This window comes from Geotrypetes seraphini, chromosome 5, assembly GCF_902459505.1.
Source record: "Geotrypetes seraphini chromosome 5, aGeoSer1.1, whole genome shotgun sequence".
NCBI classification, from domain to species: Eukaryota; Metazoa; Chordata; class Amphibia; order Gymnophiona; family Dermophiidae; genus Geotrypetes; species Geotrypetes seraphini.
In genome coordinates, this window is record NC_047088.1 from 63,967,900 (window position 1) to 63,985,748 (window position 17,849).

Consider the following 17,849-nt stretch of genomic DNA (forward strand, 5'->3'; position numbering starts at 1 on the left):
CCACTTAGGCGGCTTCTGAGACCGGGCATCCTATACATAATCCGGCCCTATGTGCCTAAGAAGTGGGAACAATCAGATTTTTCTTCCAACTACTCCCAGAGACAGCAGGCATATCATGGTTGGACATCACTGGCTATCTTTCCCGCTTCTGGCAAAGAAACAATTTGTAGAAATTATCCATGAAAACATTACAAGTCTCAGCAGATAGGTGGCCTGTAACCAAAAAACATTCTCAACCCAAGGCAGTTTTCAAACATAATATACAGGGAAAATAAAAGCATCGCTGACCAACCATTTCCACCAATCATCCCGTTCTCACAGGGTGAAATTAGGAATTGCATCCAGTAACCAGACAGGAAAACATAGGAATTGCCATACTGGATCATTCAAGTCCAGAATCCCATTTCCAAAAGTACCCAATCAAGGTCATAAATACTTGGTAGTGTCCCAAAATATGTAGATTCCATGATGCTTACCTCCAGGGAAAAGCAGTGGATACCCCAAGAAACCACCTAATGCAGCCCTTGGATGTCGTAATTGCTGGGACGTCCAAGTGCCAATAATTATCTACTTGATCAAACATTAGCTTATAAACTATGCAAGCACACAAACTTTATCCTAGATTTAACAGGCAACCAATGCAATGTTCTTACCAATAGAGTAACATGTAAGAGCTGTAATCTTTTTAAATTAGTTTTGCTAATTCCATAATAGACTGCATTACAATAATCCAGTTGAGCTAATATAATTGAGTGAACAAAGGCAGCAAAATGACTTTGGTAAAATAATGAACGTCCCGATTTTGGTCTCCACAAGTTAATAAAAACCTTCCTAATCATGTTACTAATCTGTTGTTTAAAAGATAATGTTGAATCTAATATAATTCTAAGAATTTGCAATGATTGTTCTATGGATAACTGTTCACCTGTCTCAAGAGAGATTTTATCTGCTAAGTTTGAAAGATCTAGCCCAAACCATGATAATTTTCTTTTAGCAGGTTTAAGTTTAATTAAAAACTGAGTAGATCAATTTGATAATCTTGAAATACAAGAAATGATCTTTGCTATTAAATTATTAAGCTGCAGATTTACTACTGGTAAAATAAAGATGTCATCTGCATAACTGAAAAGAAATTCATGTGAACCTAAGAATAAAGAACTTAAAAATGTCATATAAACATTAAACAGTATTGGTGACAATAGAGATCCCTAGGGTACTCCACAACCTGGGAACCAAGATTTAGATGTTTTTCCCTTGGACTGTACAACATAGAAAATTAAAATTAAAAACCCATGAAACCATTTCAGATGTCCTATTGAAAATGGCCCTCCATGTCATAACTGGCTTAAAAATAACCAAATATTCAAAGCCAAAGCCCACATAGGTCCTGGCTTTGAATTTCCAGAAATACCACAATCAGTGGTGAGCAAAACACTCACCACCCGACTGCTGAATATTGATCCCTTGATAAAACTAATACTTAATATAACAATGCATAGAGGTTTGCAGATGAAAGTAACACTACAACAGTGATTCAAAGATTATCCTTTCAAATCTACAATAATTTACTAGGATCCGTTTTTCATTTTCTGACAGTTGCTACACAATCAATAGATATCTACTGTAATAAAGGGGATCTACCCCACCTCATTATCGGTCGTTTCACTGATACCTATACCCAAGACCACTGGGCTGAACCTAGCTAAGGTGGAAAACTACAGGCAAGTAGCAGGTATACCTTGGCCAGCTAAATTAGAATTCTGAGTTAACACATAACTATCAGAGTTCTTAAACCTCGCTGATGGCTTCTATAACTCACAATATAGATTCAGACCGATACACAGCACAGAATCTCTCCTTCTAGAATTAACATCAAAGGCGAGGTCCTAGCTAAGCAAAGACAAGCAAACCGTACTCTTGCAATTTGACATCTCAGTGGCATTTGATGAAGTTGATCACTCACTATTATTTCTAAAACTGGAAGAACTAGGAATGTATGGGTTGGTGATAAAATGGTTCTCAGAATTCTTGGGCAAGAGGACATACGAAGTAAGGATGGATCATAGCAACTCCCAAACCTGGAAAGCCTTCTGTGGGGTTCCACAAGCTCCCCTCTTTCACCGTCACTATTCAATGTATACATGAGAGCCTTGGATAACCAGGTCTCCTTCCTACAAGTCCACATCTTCTCTTATGCAGATGATCTTTTTATCCTCTGCTTAGCCAAAGACTCCTTCATAGACACATTGCAACACATATTACAACTGATTGAGAATCTAAATGTGTGGTCGCAACAAAACTTCCCCAAGGTTAACAAACAGAAGATGAAAGAACTCTAGTTCAGCAACCACAACTCACTGCCACACTCAGAACTCATTTTGCCCTTGGGTGAGAAACTAATAATAAACAAAACGTTGAAAGTACTAGGAGTAGTCCTCGACTCAGATCTTATCATGGGAGAGCAGATCACCTCACTGGTCAAAAAATTCTTCTTCAAACTGAGACAACTGAGGGCAATAAAATCAGCCCTGAGCCCAACCAACTTCGGGATAGTAGCCCAAGCAGTCCTACTTCCATACCTAGACTATTGTAACTCTCTATACTGCAACATTCCAATGAAAAGTCTTAAGAGATTGCAGCTACTCCAAAACACAGTCCAAATTTAAAAGGGCAAGCCTACTACTGGCAGAGCTTCACTGGTTACCAGTCAAGAGCAGAATCCAATTTAAAGTCGCATGTATGGTCCACAAGAGGAAAATATGTCTGGACTAACATCTGCTATTCAGGTCACACACTCCTTCTACAACTCAAGAACAATCCAATGCTGTAAAGCACCACTTTTTTTTCACACCAAGTCCGGAGGAAATCACTCTTCGAGTCCACCTTTGAGTTCCAAAGCTCCAAAATTTGGAACTGCCTCCCGACCTTTCTTCGCCAGATCCCTTCCTGCCTTCAATTTAGGAAGGCACTAAAAACATATCTATTCTCACTGTAACTCAGGACCTACATTCCATTCTATATGACTTATGATGTTCCTGCTTTAAACCTTATTAATCTTATGTAAGCCGCAATGATTCCTAGTAAACAAATGCAGGGTATAAGAAACAATATGTTATGGTATGGTATTGTATGTTATGGTATGGTATGGTACTGCACATGATAACCTGTTCAGGTCTTGTTAGAGTCTATGTGCCACTCTGCTAAGGATCTCTGATTTTCATCTGGTAGTGTAGCGCTGACAGTCCTTCCTAGTGCCAAGCAATTTCCTGTTATTAAAAGGCATGCCATTATTTTAATAGTTTTCACTAAAAATCACAAATATTTATTTGCTCTGGAGTTGGTCTTCCATTGAATTTACCGATATGTTTATTTTAACTCCAGGTAGCAAAGAAACAATGGCAGATGATAGCTCTGATAATTTGGTGAGTATGAGAAGCTCCTGTAACAATCTGATTTTTCTGCACCATGCTGCTATCTCACTATGTAAATGTGGTCTTTAGGTTTCTGAATTCATCTTGCAAAGGGATATCTGTTTAGCAATGCAAAAAAGTTACCATGCAATGACCACGTTTAGTGAGCATACTAAAATTAACACTAGAAACCAATTCACAAAGCCGAGAGCCAAGCATACAACAAAATCTTGCAGGAAAGGAAGTAGAGACCATTAATTGTGTGTAGTCTGCATCTCTAAATTCCTGTCACAAATTGCCACAAAGTATAAGAAAGTTACACAGTACACCTGAACATAGAAGGCCACCCCAATCATGAATCGTTTCTCTCACCCATCCCTGAAAAAAAAAAGAAAAGATCCTTCTAGTCTCAGATCATCTAAGCACTGCCCCCACGCCCTCAAAACATTTTACCAATTCCCCTAAATGCAAAAGAAAACCACCAGCTTGGCTCTGATTCTCCCTCCCCCCCCCTTACTCACTCTGAGCAGAAAGGGGAATCTCTAAAATCCAAATTGGGATTACCATTCCAGTCCTATAATTTATTCTGAGTTGACAGAGCCTTGGTTTGAACTGAAAGGCCAATTATATTACAGTATAGTAAAACTCACTGATGAAGTCCTATTTGGCAGTTAAACAGGGAATTATAAATCCTGTCGTATCTTCTAGTATATCTACTATAGTCCCCTGAGCAAAGGCCAACTTTAGATCAAGAAGATCCTTGCTTAGTAATGTCGGGGATAAAGACTACAGGTCTCAAATGCCCGCATGTAGGCCAAGTAACCAAGATTAGTTCTGGTAATTGGCCACGGGCACTTGAGACTTATAGTCTTAATCCCCGACATTATTAAGCAAGGATCTTCTTGATCTAAAGTTGGCCTTTGCTCAGGGGACTATACTTAAACAGGGAATGCCATAAATTAGAATCTGATGTAATACTACAATTCTATTGTAACTGTGGTTTACAGGGCACTATATTTAAAAATGTATCATAACAGAGCATGCTGCAGTTGTTGCAATTAGAAAGTTCCAGTTCTATATAGAAGATACAGTTTTAAAGAGTTTAATATTGCTGAGGTGTCAGCCCACCTTCTGGTGTTGGAGGAAAGGCAAGACGACAGAAACATGAAAGATTAAGAAAGTAGAAAGATGAGTGTTCGAAATCCGTTCTCCCAGTGAAGGGCTGATGAAGCAGTGATGGACTTTATTGTGGCTTTGTAGGCAGACGAAGCAAAAGCAATTCTATGGAAACTGACAGCAGCTGAGAGACTCCGAAACCAAGGCTTCATGAAATCGGATCATGGTCTACAGAAACCCAACAAGAGAGGTCAGGCCTCACTGTTGTTTGAGTGATGCAGTAGAAAGTTTTGTATGGCATGTGAGCTAACAAGAGCACAACTGTGAAAATAAAACTCCAATATGCTGCTCACCATTGACATCTTATTGTTTTCAATACAATATTCTGTAATTTGAGGTAAAATTTCAAGAGATTGAGCTAGATACCTATAGTGTTAATTGGCTAGGGCCCTGGGTTTGCAAACTGCCTCCTCTCCCAGTGAAAGGCATAAATATAGCCCCCTGTCGAAACCTGATGACTACATTAATCACTTTTCAAATAGGCATTCTTGGGGATTTTGGGTCACAGGTTAAGCTAATCACATATAATTAGCTTTTCAGATATATGTGCCTGGTTTCTTCTTTGTAATCTTGGGCACATAAGAGGAGAAAGTTATGTGGGTACTGCTGTACTTGCATAATTTGAACAAATTTTCTTTGAAAATTTGCTCAAGCACTTGTGTCACTTAGTGAAATTGTCCTCTATAATTCTATATTTGTTAGTCTTACTCTCCCAAATGATGATCAGTGGCCTTCAAGCCTCAACTTATAGCCTTAATTAATCTGCCTCTTCTCTTCTATAGCTTCTCTAGCAGAAACGTACTGCTCATATATGAATATTTGGTGCCTTTCAACTTCTTGCCACTCATCTTTTTTGTATCAGAAATGGAACACAGTGCCATAGTAGGGGGGAGGTGCATCATGGGCACCGTCATGGCGGCACCAGCTCTTCTCTGACCCAATACCACACAGGCACCTTCCCTTCCCTCCCTCATACCTACTTAGGGCCAGTTACACAAAACTCCCATACCACGATAAAAAAATACCATGGTGGGAGCAATTTTCTTTTACCAGCGATGCTCAGCACAATAGCATTCAAATTGTATGCATGCTATTCATGCGAAGAATCGCGGTTAAAAGAAGGGAGGAACTATGCCTGCTGCTGGCTCCTCCTCCTGCCTGCCCTGTCAAAAAAGCAGCCCCTGCTCTCCCTGCCTGCCGGTACAGCTGAAGGAGGCAGGAGAATCCTCCATCAGCTGAGCCGGTTGGACTCCCCAAAGCTGCGGCGGCTTCAGGGAAGTCCTGCTGGCTCAGCTGATTGGGGATTTCCCTTCCCCAATCAGCTCAACCGGCATGCAGGCAGGGGCTGCTTTTTTTTTTTTTTTTTTTTTTATGGGCGCAGCTGTTGTGCTCACACAGCTGTGCCCATTAAAAAAGTAAAGAAGACATGTGAGCCCAGAACTGGGACTCCCTGACATCCCCCACAAGCTCCCTGACACTCCAGACACCATGCTCCCTCCTGCCTTCCAAGCCCTCTGTCCCCTCCCACCACTCCAAAATAAAATTCTAGTGGTTTAGTGGGCTGGGTTGGGGCAGCCACCCCCCTCCCAGGTCGAGGACTCTCTACCCCTGACACCTTCCCCCATACCTTTTGTCAAAAATCAGGCAGGAGGGATGCCTACTCCCTCCTGCCTTGAAGGGCCACCTCTTCAAAATGGTGATACTTCCCCCCTCCTGGTGCATCCTGGGATGTGAGAAGTCTAAAGTCCTGATTAGCTCAGGTGCATAAGAGCCCAATCAGAACCTTAGGCCTCTCACAGTGCATCCCAGGATGTACCAGGAGGGGTGGAGGGCTGCCATTTTGAAGAGGTGGCCCTTCAAGTCAGGAGGGAGTGAGCATCCCTCCTGCCTGATTTTCAACAAAAGTTATGGGGGCATTGACATTGGTGGAGAGTCCTCGAGCTGGGAGGGGGCTCTGACTCGACCCCCCCAGTCCACTAGACCACCAGGATTTTGTTTTGGGGTGGTAGGAATGGTCAGGTAGATTGGAAGGGGGGGGGGCTTAGTCATGGGACCCCCCTGCCAGCAGGGCTGCATTGTTTTTAATGCTGTTGTGTCTGTGTTGTGTGCACACAGCACACGCACAACAGTTACTGGTAGCTCCAGAGCTGCCAGTAATTAGCGACTGGAAATGAGGAGGGATTCCCTTTTGTGCATTGCTAGATCCTAGTGATGTATTTGCAGAGGGTTCAAGGGTTTGAGAAGTAGGGGGGCGTGTGCGCGCAGCCCCGGGTGCCCCCTACCCTCGCTGATGGAACATTCTAATTTTGATGTAAGAGGAGCCGCTGAAAAGTTCTCAGTCCAGTCAATAAAGTTGGGACTGTCTCCATTAAGGGCAACACACTTACTCCAGTGATTCTCCACTTTTTCCGTTCCATCGTAAAAATATGGTCCAAAAAAATGGAAAAACACAGGTCTAAGTGTATAGTCCTCGATGGAGACTGCCCCAAATTTGTTGGTTGGGCTGAGAACTTTTCAGTGGCTCTTTATATAAAAAGGTCCCTTATTTACAGACAATTCTTTTAGGAAGTAAAAGAAATGAGGTCAGTTGAAGAATCAGCAGCAGCTATTTTTGGGATCCTGAGTTCTGGGAAATGAGATCCTATGTAGATACTGATTATCATGGCACATTTTTTCCCTCTCGTATTCCTTAGCTTGCTTCTGGAAGTACTGTGTCACTAAATGAGGAAGCCAGAACAACCTTCAAATGACCTGATGTATACTGAATCCTATGGTCTACAAACCAAGATGCCACTATATGAACTTGAAGAACCTTCTGAAAATGATTGGAAAAACATTGTGGGTCTTGGCCTTCACAGTAGTAAAATTTTCCTGAAATTTCACTATGCTTGAAATATTACTTAGATTCAAAATTAATGAATTGTTGTAATGCAATATCATGCGAAGCATCCGATTAATTATGAATTTGGTGAAAACAGGTGCATGAAAATACTTTGCAGGTTGTTTTTTGAAAAAAAAAAAATATATATATATATAACTATGCCTCACTTAATATAGTTATCTTTAATTCTGGCTTCTGCATTTTAAATCTGCATGAAAGTGAGCTATGGATATCATTTGTACCCAAAGCAAATTTTCATGGGAACAGGCCGCTAACCTGCAGGAAAACTCATGAATTAGTACACTTGTCTCTAAGAGACAACTGACTTGAAAGAAGTCCAGTCCCTCAAAATATCAATTTTTCCCTATGCTTACCTAAAATGATGATTTTTCTATTGGTATGGAAGAGGAAAGCGGGACATATATGCTGCCCCCCTATTTTTTGTTTTTAACTTCTACCTCTTATGCAATCGACAGCCCCAGCCTACCGGCATATGCTTTTAATGGACATCTTGTAGCCCTATATAAGTGCTCCTCTGATGTTTTCACCAAATACTGTTGCCTGCTGATTGTCCGTCTACTTAATTCATGGATGTTACCACCAACTGTCAGAGAATTGTTGTGGAAATGGTTTCAGAATAAAATTCTTGGGAGAAATTTTCTTGTGAAGACTCTTATTGGTATGTTTATCACTAGCAGTATTTGACTACCATGTCTTTACCAGAAGGGTCTTGGAATTCCCATTCTGTCTCTCATCAAGTTCTGGGAACCAACAGAGTTACTTGGATGAACATGCTTGGTGCAGAATTAGAAGTACAGAACACATTACATATAAGAGGGTAATTTTCCAAGGCATTTCCATGTCTAAAAGCAGTGCTTCGCACATAGAAATGACTTGTTTCAAAATCGTCCACCCAATATGTGGGTGAACTCATGCTCCCTACAGCATACCTACCCTTCACACTCATTTACCTCTCCTATCCATCCCTCATATACTTACACACTCATCCCCCATGTCCCCGAAGACATCCATCCGCTTACTTACAATTCCCACAAATCTTACATTTTGACTACCCTCACATTCCCTTATACCCCATGCAAATTCCCCAAATACCCCCATATATAGTACATTCCACACACCCCACAAGCAATCCCATATTACAGTCATTGTTTTCATTTTGATTGAACTAGTTAGTTAAGTGATTGAACTATGTTTATTAAAAAAAGAAGGTGCATCCTTAATGCAAAGGCAGTGATAATAAAATTACCTATAAAGTTATATCATAAAATTGATGCATACAAATTTTGTCCTTCCTACAGCAGCCTCCTGGCAGCATTCAAATATTTCCACATGAAGAAGTGCCCTAATAATCAATTTGAAAGTTACATGAAAGAAAAGAGGGAAAACATACAAAGGATTGATGTTGGAAATGTTTTCCAAGTTAAGTGATGCCTCGGTGTGAGAGCGTTCTATGAGAGAAAAGATTTTAGGATGGTCATGTCCCATGTTCAGCAGAGGTTGCAGTGGGGAACTTGAAAGGAAATGTCCATTTTCCTCTCCGTCCCACTTGGCCTTTTGCAGGATAGCAGGCTTGTAAGATGCGAGGAATGTAACTTATTCAAAAGAATCGTTTCCTCTATTTTGCTTCTCTTCATTCAAATAAACACCATGGAATACATCAGTTAATTGCCAGACTCAGCTTAGGAAAAACAAACATCCTAATGTAATTTTTCAATTTCATTCCACAGGGGATGAACGATTTGAACAGATAAGTCCTAGAAGGCCCAATTGTGTAAAGTATTTCACTTTCACTAAATAATGGTTTGTTTTTTTTCAGAAAGACATTTGAGGTTTAGTTGCTCACTGCCTCTGTTTATATTTTATATTATCACACAAGTTAGAATATAATCAGAGGTCTACTGGACCTTCTGAAATCTAGCTCTATATAAGTACAAGGGGCAGCTGAAAAGTTCTCTGCCCAACCAAGAAGAGAATGATGTAGAGCCATGAAATTTGCAAGTTATTCCATACTTTTCTAGACACTTTTTTGCTTCATTTCATATCATTGAAATGAAAAGTGTCAAGAAAAGTGTGGAATAACTTGAAAGTTTCATGGCTCCACATCATTGTCTTCTTGGCTGGGCTAAGAACTTTTCAGAGGCCCCTCGTATGTATTACAGTAGGGAAAAAACTCTCATTTCAAATGCCGACAGAAAAATAATGAAACTGCTACAGCAAGAGGTTCCACATTAGGAAGCAGATAATAAATAAATTAAAACTATCAAAAAGCAACTGAAAAAGAAATCCTTCTTGCCACTAGATGTGTTTTCTGATAACATACTGAAATAGAATGATATATGTTTTATATATGGATAACTGCCATGGACACTTTCCTCATGTTATAAGGATAAATGGATGTTTTACTAACTTAGGCCCTTTTTATTTTGAACATTTAAGGCATGGTAGAAACCTCTACTGTGGCTTAGTAAAATGGGGGGGGGGGGGGTGTTAGACAGAAACCAGAAGCATGATGTTAATAAAGAAATTATCTGCCACTCTCTGTGAGTGCTTGTGGAACATGCCACTGGATTCTTATGCAACCCCAAATCCCCTTGGTATGTATAGAAAAAAGTTCTTTGGTAAACAGACACTGATATTGAACTATAGATTTATGGCCTAATTGTTTAAATGGCGCAAAACAAAAATTGCACGTGGAAATTTGGGTGCATGTTTACTTCTGTGTACAATATAATTGACTAACGAGCCAATTAGCGCTAATAATGGGTGCTAATAATTAATGATTGGCTAACTGGCATCAATTAAAATTGATGCCCGTATTTTTTGGTGCCAGAATCCGCAAGTAAATTTTACATACAGTTCCAAAAAAAGGGAACTGAAAAAAGACGAGTTCTATAGCGTCAATGTTTGACAAACTGTGTAGCGCAGCCGCTAAAGCAAAAAACCTTACTTAAGTATAATATAGGTCATTTGAATTTTAATTTTTGATAGGAAGACCTCAGTGTGGATTGAACAGTCAGATATACCAATTAATGTTCAATACTTCAACCCGTGTGCCGACTACAGCCCCAACACACCGCACCATCATCGAGTCTTCCATGTGTGATACAAATTGGTGCCAAAATAATAAAGCGCAATAACACTAAAAAAAAAAGTGTGTGTTCACAATGCTGCACTAACACAGTTTGTAAAACAGAATAACTGCACAGACCTGAAAATTGAAATAAGACACAGCTACTTATCTCAATGAGAGATCCGGACGACCCCAGGACTTCCATGAAAAGCCAATATATAAGGTAATAATGTGCTGCTTAAGAGTGAAGTCAAACTCAAAAAACAAAAGGTTCAACTGAACTCGGTTTCAGATAAACATCCTTCTTCAGGAACCTCCAATAATTACAAGCTTCAAAAAAATGAAGGCTGTGCTACACAGTTTGTCAAACATTGACGCTATAGAACTTGTCTTTTTAGTTTATGCTGTTCTATAAAGAGTCGGGTTTTGTTAACCTTGATAGTTCCCCAAAAAAAAGGGGGCATGGCCATGAGAGGGTCATGGGCAGAACAGGGCATTCTTGTAATTTACATGCACAGTTATAGAATAAAGGCGATCCCTACAACTTTATAAGGTATATACTTTTAAGTGACCTGAATCAAATTATTATCTGGGGCGGAGCTTAGGAGGATCATGGGCAGATCTGCAATGCACACATGTGAGAATAAGTCTGTAAAGATGGTGGTAACATTTAGAACAAAACCAAAAAACTGTGGATACAGATGTTCTGGAGATAATTTATTTCACATTGACACTGACCGCTTGTCTGCGGTGTTCTTTGCTCACATGTTTAAAGACAATAGACTGTTTTCAGTCCATTTCTTTATATGTGAGTTTGCAAACCATTGGACCCCTGAGGAAGGTGTGTTCGCCGAAACACGGACCGTGTAGGGTCCGGTTGGATTTTTATCACTGTATTTTTTATCATTGTACTTTTTTAATTGCATTTTCATGGTTTTATATGCCAGTGTTTAATAAATTATCTCCAGAACATCTGTATCCACAGTTTTTTGTTTTTGTTTTCACTGTAGATTATTGGGTGTTTTCTTGCTTCATCTGCTCCTTCTCCTGATGGCCACCGGAGCAGAAAGGACGGGGTGGAGGGGGCCGGGGCCGGCGGAGAGGAGCTAGGCGGCTGTTTTCTTGCTTCATCCTCTCCTTCTCCTGCGGGCCACCGGAGCAGAGAGGATGGGGTGGAGGGGGCTGACGGCCAGGGCCGGCGGAGAGGAGCTAGGCGGCTGAAGGAGTAGCAGCAGCCGCTGCCGATCGCAGCCTCCGTCCCGCCTTCGCCTACCTGGATTTGCTTTATAGTTTTCTTCACCGATTCTTTTGTTTTTGCATTGCATCGGGAAGGTGGAGAGCGGCCTGTAAGGTTCGCTACAGCGGCTGGCAAACCTCAGCAGGCTGCTTTGAAGAGGACCGGCTGTGGGAGGGAAGAGTCGCTGGCACACGCGCCTCCAGCTAGCGCAGGCACAGAAGCACACCTCACGCCACCAGGACTCACGGACTTTCAACAGAGCATGCGCGCTCTAGGGTTTTATTATTGATTATAGGTGCCTTAGCATTTAGCGTGCGCTGATCTTTAGCACATGCTAAATCGGTTAGCGCACCTTAATAAAAGGACCCCTTAGTCACTTTTTCCCAGAGATGGTTACCTATAAGCACAAATGCTTGTAAATGCTAATATTTCAGGTACAAATTTCTATAAAGGCATTTAAATGCAATGGCATGAAGTTTAAAACAGAACAAACACAGTGGCATAGCGAGGGTAGCAGGTGCTGGGAACAATGGCATCTCCACCCTCTTCTCCGCCCCCACCATGCACCGTCCCTTACCCCGTACCTCTTTAACTCTTTGCTGGCCCCACCAACTTGGCATCTGGGGCAGACTGCCCCTCCTTACTAGGCCACTGAACATACACCTAAGTGGAGTCTGGCTAGAGTGGCCATTTACATACATATATTATAGAATAGAATTGCTGTTTATGTTTATTAAATACATATATACTTTACGCACTAATATTTTTGCCTGCTCCTGAGCAGGCATAAATGTTCATGGCTTCAATCTAGTCATGACTTACGCCAATTACCCACCTCCATAGGTGACTATGAACTAGATCAGTGGTTCCCAACCCTGTCCTGGAGGACCACCAGGCCAATCGGGTTTTCAGGCTAGCCCTAATGAATATGCATGAGAGATATTTGCATATAATGGAAGTGACAGGCATGCACATCTGCTCCATGCATATTCATTAGGGCTATCCCGAAAACCCGATTGGCCTGGTGGTTCTCCAGGACAGGGATGGGAACCACTGAACTAGATTCTATAGTGCTTAGCACTATTCTATAAAAAAATGCTCAAAATAAGGCATCAATTATAGAACAACGCTTTGTGCCGGGAACTGTGCCTAACTTTAGGCCTATTGTAACTCAAATGGTAGCACAGACTTCACCACCATTAGAATGCCCTTATGCATTAGAAACTTATCACCAGTTTCAAGGATCCTCAGCGGCACCACTTGGAGCTCAATACCATTTCATTGCTCCAAGCTTTACGTGTCTACTCATCATCGGGTCCAATTATACTATTTAATATTCAATCATATTCGTTACTCTTGCATTTTTTAGAATTTTTCATTTCAGTTTAACCTTAAATAGATATTTAAAAGCTGTTACTTAGCTTTTTCATGTGGTCTCTGGCAAAGGTATGACAATCCCTTTGCCAGAGACCACATGAAAAAGCTAAGTAACAGCTTTTAAATATCTATTTAAGATTAAACTGAAATGAAAAATTCTAAAAAATGCAAGAGTAACGAATATGATTGAATATTAAATAGTATAATTGGACCCGATGATGAGTAGACACGTAAAGCTTGGAGCAATGAAATGGTATTGAGCTCCAAGTGGTGCCGCTGAGGATCCTTGAAACTGGTGATAAGTTTCTAGTGCATAAGGGCATTCTAATGGTGGTGAAGTCCGTGTTACCATTTGAGTTACAATATTAATTGAAGACCCTTGTGAAGTGTATAGATTGTGTTATTGCATAACTTTAGGCCTAGCCATTTACACCAACTGAAACATGGAGTAAATTCTAGCACCTGAACTAGGTACGAATCCCTCTTATTCTATAACCGTGAATGTAAATTGTAGGAATGCCTCTGATTCAACCACAACCATCTCAAGGCCAGCTGTTCCTGTGCACACTTTATATAATAGATGCATTTATATGTTCAACTGCTTTTTGGAACCGTGTGTGAAATTTATGTGCAGATCCAAACACCTAAATATATACATATACATTTTAATTAATTCCAATAATCGCCAACAATTGCTTGTTAAGATCCCAATTATTGGTGCTGATTGGCTCATTATTCAATTAAACTGCATGTGTAAATAAGGCACAGACCCAATTTTGCAACCACAGTTTTTAGCATCTTCTATAGAATTAGGCTGTATATGACTTTATGGAAATAGGCATTTTTTTTTGGCCTCTCAACAAGTGACCAGTTATGGAATTACCTCCATTACATCACAACAATTCTAACCTTAATATGACAAATAGAAGAAAAGAACATTCAGTCCTTTGGTTAACCAACGGAATGTGAGTTTTTGAAAAAAAAAAAGAAGACGTTGCACGTCATGGAGCAGCTGAAACATTTCTGGAGTTCAAAGGGAAAGTTCTGATAGCAGTCATTGCTCCAAGCTAGATCCATTGAAAATCTTTGTCTGCAAGTGCTCTCCGTTTCCTTAGCTTTAAATTCTCATTTTTTTTAACTCATCTTTTTTGCGACACTAGCATAGGTACGCTCAACCTCCTTGTCATCTGGGCACGTATGGCTAAATTCTTCCCGAGCATATGCATTATTAAGATAGCGCCAGACCCCTGACATTTCCTTTGGGATCTCAAATCCACGGTACTTCTTTGCAGCTATCTGCAGAAAAGAGAATAAAACAACTTGGTTATTTAAAGCTACCTCTAAATGCCGTGAAACGTCTTTTTATTGGCAAATCTCAGTGGAAGCGTGGCCTAGTGGTTAGAGCAGCTGCCTCGGCACCCTAAGCTTGTGAGCTCAATTCCCACTGCAGCCCCCTGTGACGCTGGCCAAGTCACTTAACACTCCATCGCCCCAGGTACAAAGTAAGGCCTAAGGCCCTCTTTTATTAAGCCGTGAGAGAAGTTGCTACCACAGCCCGGGGTGCTAAATGCTCCAATGCTGCTCCAATGTTTATAGGAACTCTATGAACATCGGAGCAGCGACAGAGCATTTAGCGCTCCGGGCTGTGGTAGAAACCTCTACCACGGTTTAGTAAAAAGGGGGATAAAATATGTAAACTGCTTTGATTGTAACCACACAGCAAAAGTGGTATATTAAGTCCCTTCCCCTTTACCTCAGAATTGGCCAAGGGTATGTATTTGTTAGTACAAAAAGATTAGATTTATTGCAACAACTTCTCTGAGTGCCTGATTGCTAATGATGGTAATCAAGGTATAAGAGAGGAAATGAATCATTGTTCACATAGCACCACCCAAAAGTAGTCAGTGAGTAAAAAAAATGCAGCCAACACCCACAGTAAAGGAAAACAGAAGGGTCACATTGGGCTAGATCAGGGGTATGGAACTCCGGTCCTCGAGAGCCGTATTCCAGTCAGGTTTTCAGGATTTCCCTAATGACTATGCATGAGATCTATTTGCATGCACTACTTTCAATGTATATCCATTGGGGAAATCCTGAAAACCTGACTGGAATACGGCTCTCGAGGGCCGGAATTCACTACCCCTGGGCTAGATTCACTAAGCAAACCAATCGTGTACCGATTGGTTGCAAGCTCTTTGCGACCCGATTTCCCTCTGACCAGATTCACTAATCTGTGTAGCGATCCCATCCTGATCCGTGCATGCAAATGAGGGGAATTGGCATGCAATGCAGGAAGGACGCAATTCACTACACTTTTTTCCCTACAAACCGACTGGCTGGCCAATCAAGAACTGCTCTGCCCCGACTCTTCGCTCTGGCTCCCCCTGCTCTCCTGCTCTCTGCCTGCCCTGACTATCTGGCTCCCCTGACTCTCCTGCTCTCTGCCACCCTTCCCCGCAGTGCGAGTCCATGGTTTTAAAGCGGGGCTGCACTGTGGGGAAGGGCGGCAGAGAGCAGGAGAGTCAAAAATTGCCCACCCCCTGGCCCAGCCCCCCAGCCCGGCCTGACACCCCCCCTCTGTATGTAAAAGTTGGGAGGAGGAGGGGTGCTCAGTCCTTCCTGCTCTGTAGGCCTCCCTCCTGCCACTGGCATGGCTGACCGGCCCACTGCACCCCCCCCCCCGACTGGCCCACTGTACCCCTGAACGGCCCACCCCTGGTTGGGTCGGGCCGGGCCGGGCGGACCCACCCCTTCCCGGTACTTTTAAAAATGTTGGGAGCAGGAGGAGTGCCCAGTCCCTTAGGCCTACAGGAATATGTGCAAGAAGCACTCTTTAGCAAGAAACTTGTTCAGATGGAAGGTGTACATGTCAACAAGAAGGATGCTGGATAGTCACTTCCATGGTAGATCGATAATCCATCAACCTTACCTCTCAACTCTTCCCACGCTTGACCCATTAATCTTACGTGCCAAGCCTTGGCCCTTTCAATCTAACTTCTGTTTGCGTGGGTGTATTTTTTTATACTTGTTTTAAATTAATTGTTGGTAGTACTGAGAAAGTTCAGGTCCACAAGCATCTTTGAACCGTGGCATGCATTGAATATTTTTTGTTCAACTTGTTTTACTTTATACAGATCACTGGAGGCTGCCTGCCTTAACAGCTGCTCCTACAATTAAATTATAATATAAAATATAACTGACTGATCCTGGTTTCAGAATTATTGTAGATCTTCTTGTATTAAAGAATCGTCATAAACTCCTAACTATCCCCCTCTTTTACGAACGCATAGTGCGGGTTTTAGCGCTGGCAGCGGCGGTAACTCCAACAGGGGTTATGTAATGCATAATTATAACCATTACAGTCATGATGACTATATAGCAACAATTATCTGGCTTACAAGTCATAACACCTGTTTTCTATTTCCATCTACTGTGGGTATTAGCAGTAAAAAATGTTGGCACACCTACACAAATATTAAGCAAACATGTTGAGAGTGTTTAAAAATATATCTAACAAGGCAAGATATGTTATAACAGATCTCCTTGTACAAAAGTAATGTCAGCTATTAAATCAAACAACAAAACCTATGAGTTCTGCATTCACAATTTATTCAGAATCATTCTTAAAGTACACCTAGAAGGTTAATAAAATTCCATTTTCTTTTGCTGTCACAGGTAAGCGATGAAGAAACTTTGCACAGTTTGTGATTCATGAAGCCAGTTTGCTGGTATCAATAAGATTATCATTCAGAGGACTGAGTTTACCCAGCAACTCTTTTCAATCCTATTTTGGGAAGTAAACTGCATTTATTAAATTCTGTTCTGGAAAGTATTTCTTATGAGAGTGTAACCATTAACTGGAACTCTGCATTATCATAAATAGAGTGCTCCAATTTAGGGCTCCTTTTACGAAGCCGCGGTAGCGGTTTTAACGCGCGTGACTTTTCATCACGTGCTAACCCCCGCGCTAGCCGTAAAACTACCGCCTGCTCAAGAGGAGGCGGAAGCGGCTAGCGCGACTGGCGGTTTAGCGTGCGCTATTAAGCGCGTTAAACCGCTACCGCGCCTTCGTAAAAGGAGCCCTTAGTCTCAGAAAGATGCCTACCTTATGATACTGTTTGATGGAACAGTCACAGAAATAGAAGACCAATTCCTTATCATAACATACCAAATCAATAACATTGGAAATTATGACAACATATGGGACAATTCTATAAACAAGTGCCTAGAATTTTGTGCCACTTTTGCGCTTTCTTGGCACCAATAAACAGCAGTGATGCATGATGGGCCAAATTCTATATATTGCCTCTAAAAATTGGGGCTGACCCTCCCTCCCCCACACACCTAAATGCTATTCTGTAAATGTGTCTAAAGTTAGGTGTGGTTTATAGAATAGAGCTTTTGGCCGAAAGCTGTGCCTAACCTTAACGGCCTCTTTTACAAAGCCACGCTAGCGGCTGCGCTAACGGCCCCGAAGCCCATAGAGATTTAAAGGGCTTCGGGGCTGTTGCTGTGTATCAGTCGCTAGCGCGGCTTTGTAACAGAGGCCGTAAGTCTGACCATTTGCATGAATGGAAAATGTAGTACAAAATTTCACACCTAAAGTTAGGTGTGGATGCTTCTTATTCTATAATTATGTGCATAACTTTGGAGAATGCCCCAATCTACTCATGACCC

At 41.5% G+C, this 17,849-nt stretch overlaps 1 protein-coding gene across 1 annotated transcript in view; it reads right to left on the bottom strand.

The window, feature by feature from the left end:
- Nucleotides 1-13,821: 13,821 nt before the first annotated feature.
- The window catches only part of CLIC2 (chloride intracellular channel 2), a 53,412-nt gene continuing 49,384 nt past the window's right edge, over nt 13,822-17,849 (bottom strand). The window contains exon 6 of the mRNA XM_033945088.1: nt 13,822-14,468. Within this exon, the coding sequence (XP_033800979.1) occupies nt 14,307-14,468 (162 nt within the window). The 3' untranslated portion in view covers nt 13,822-14,306. The remainder of the gene's footprint in view (nt 14,469-17,849) is intronic.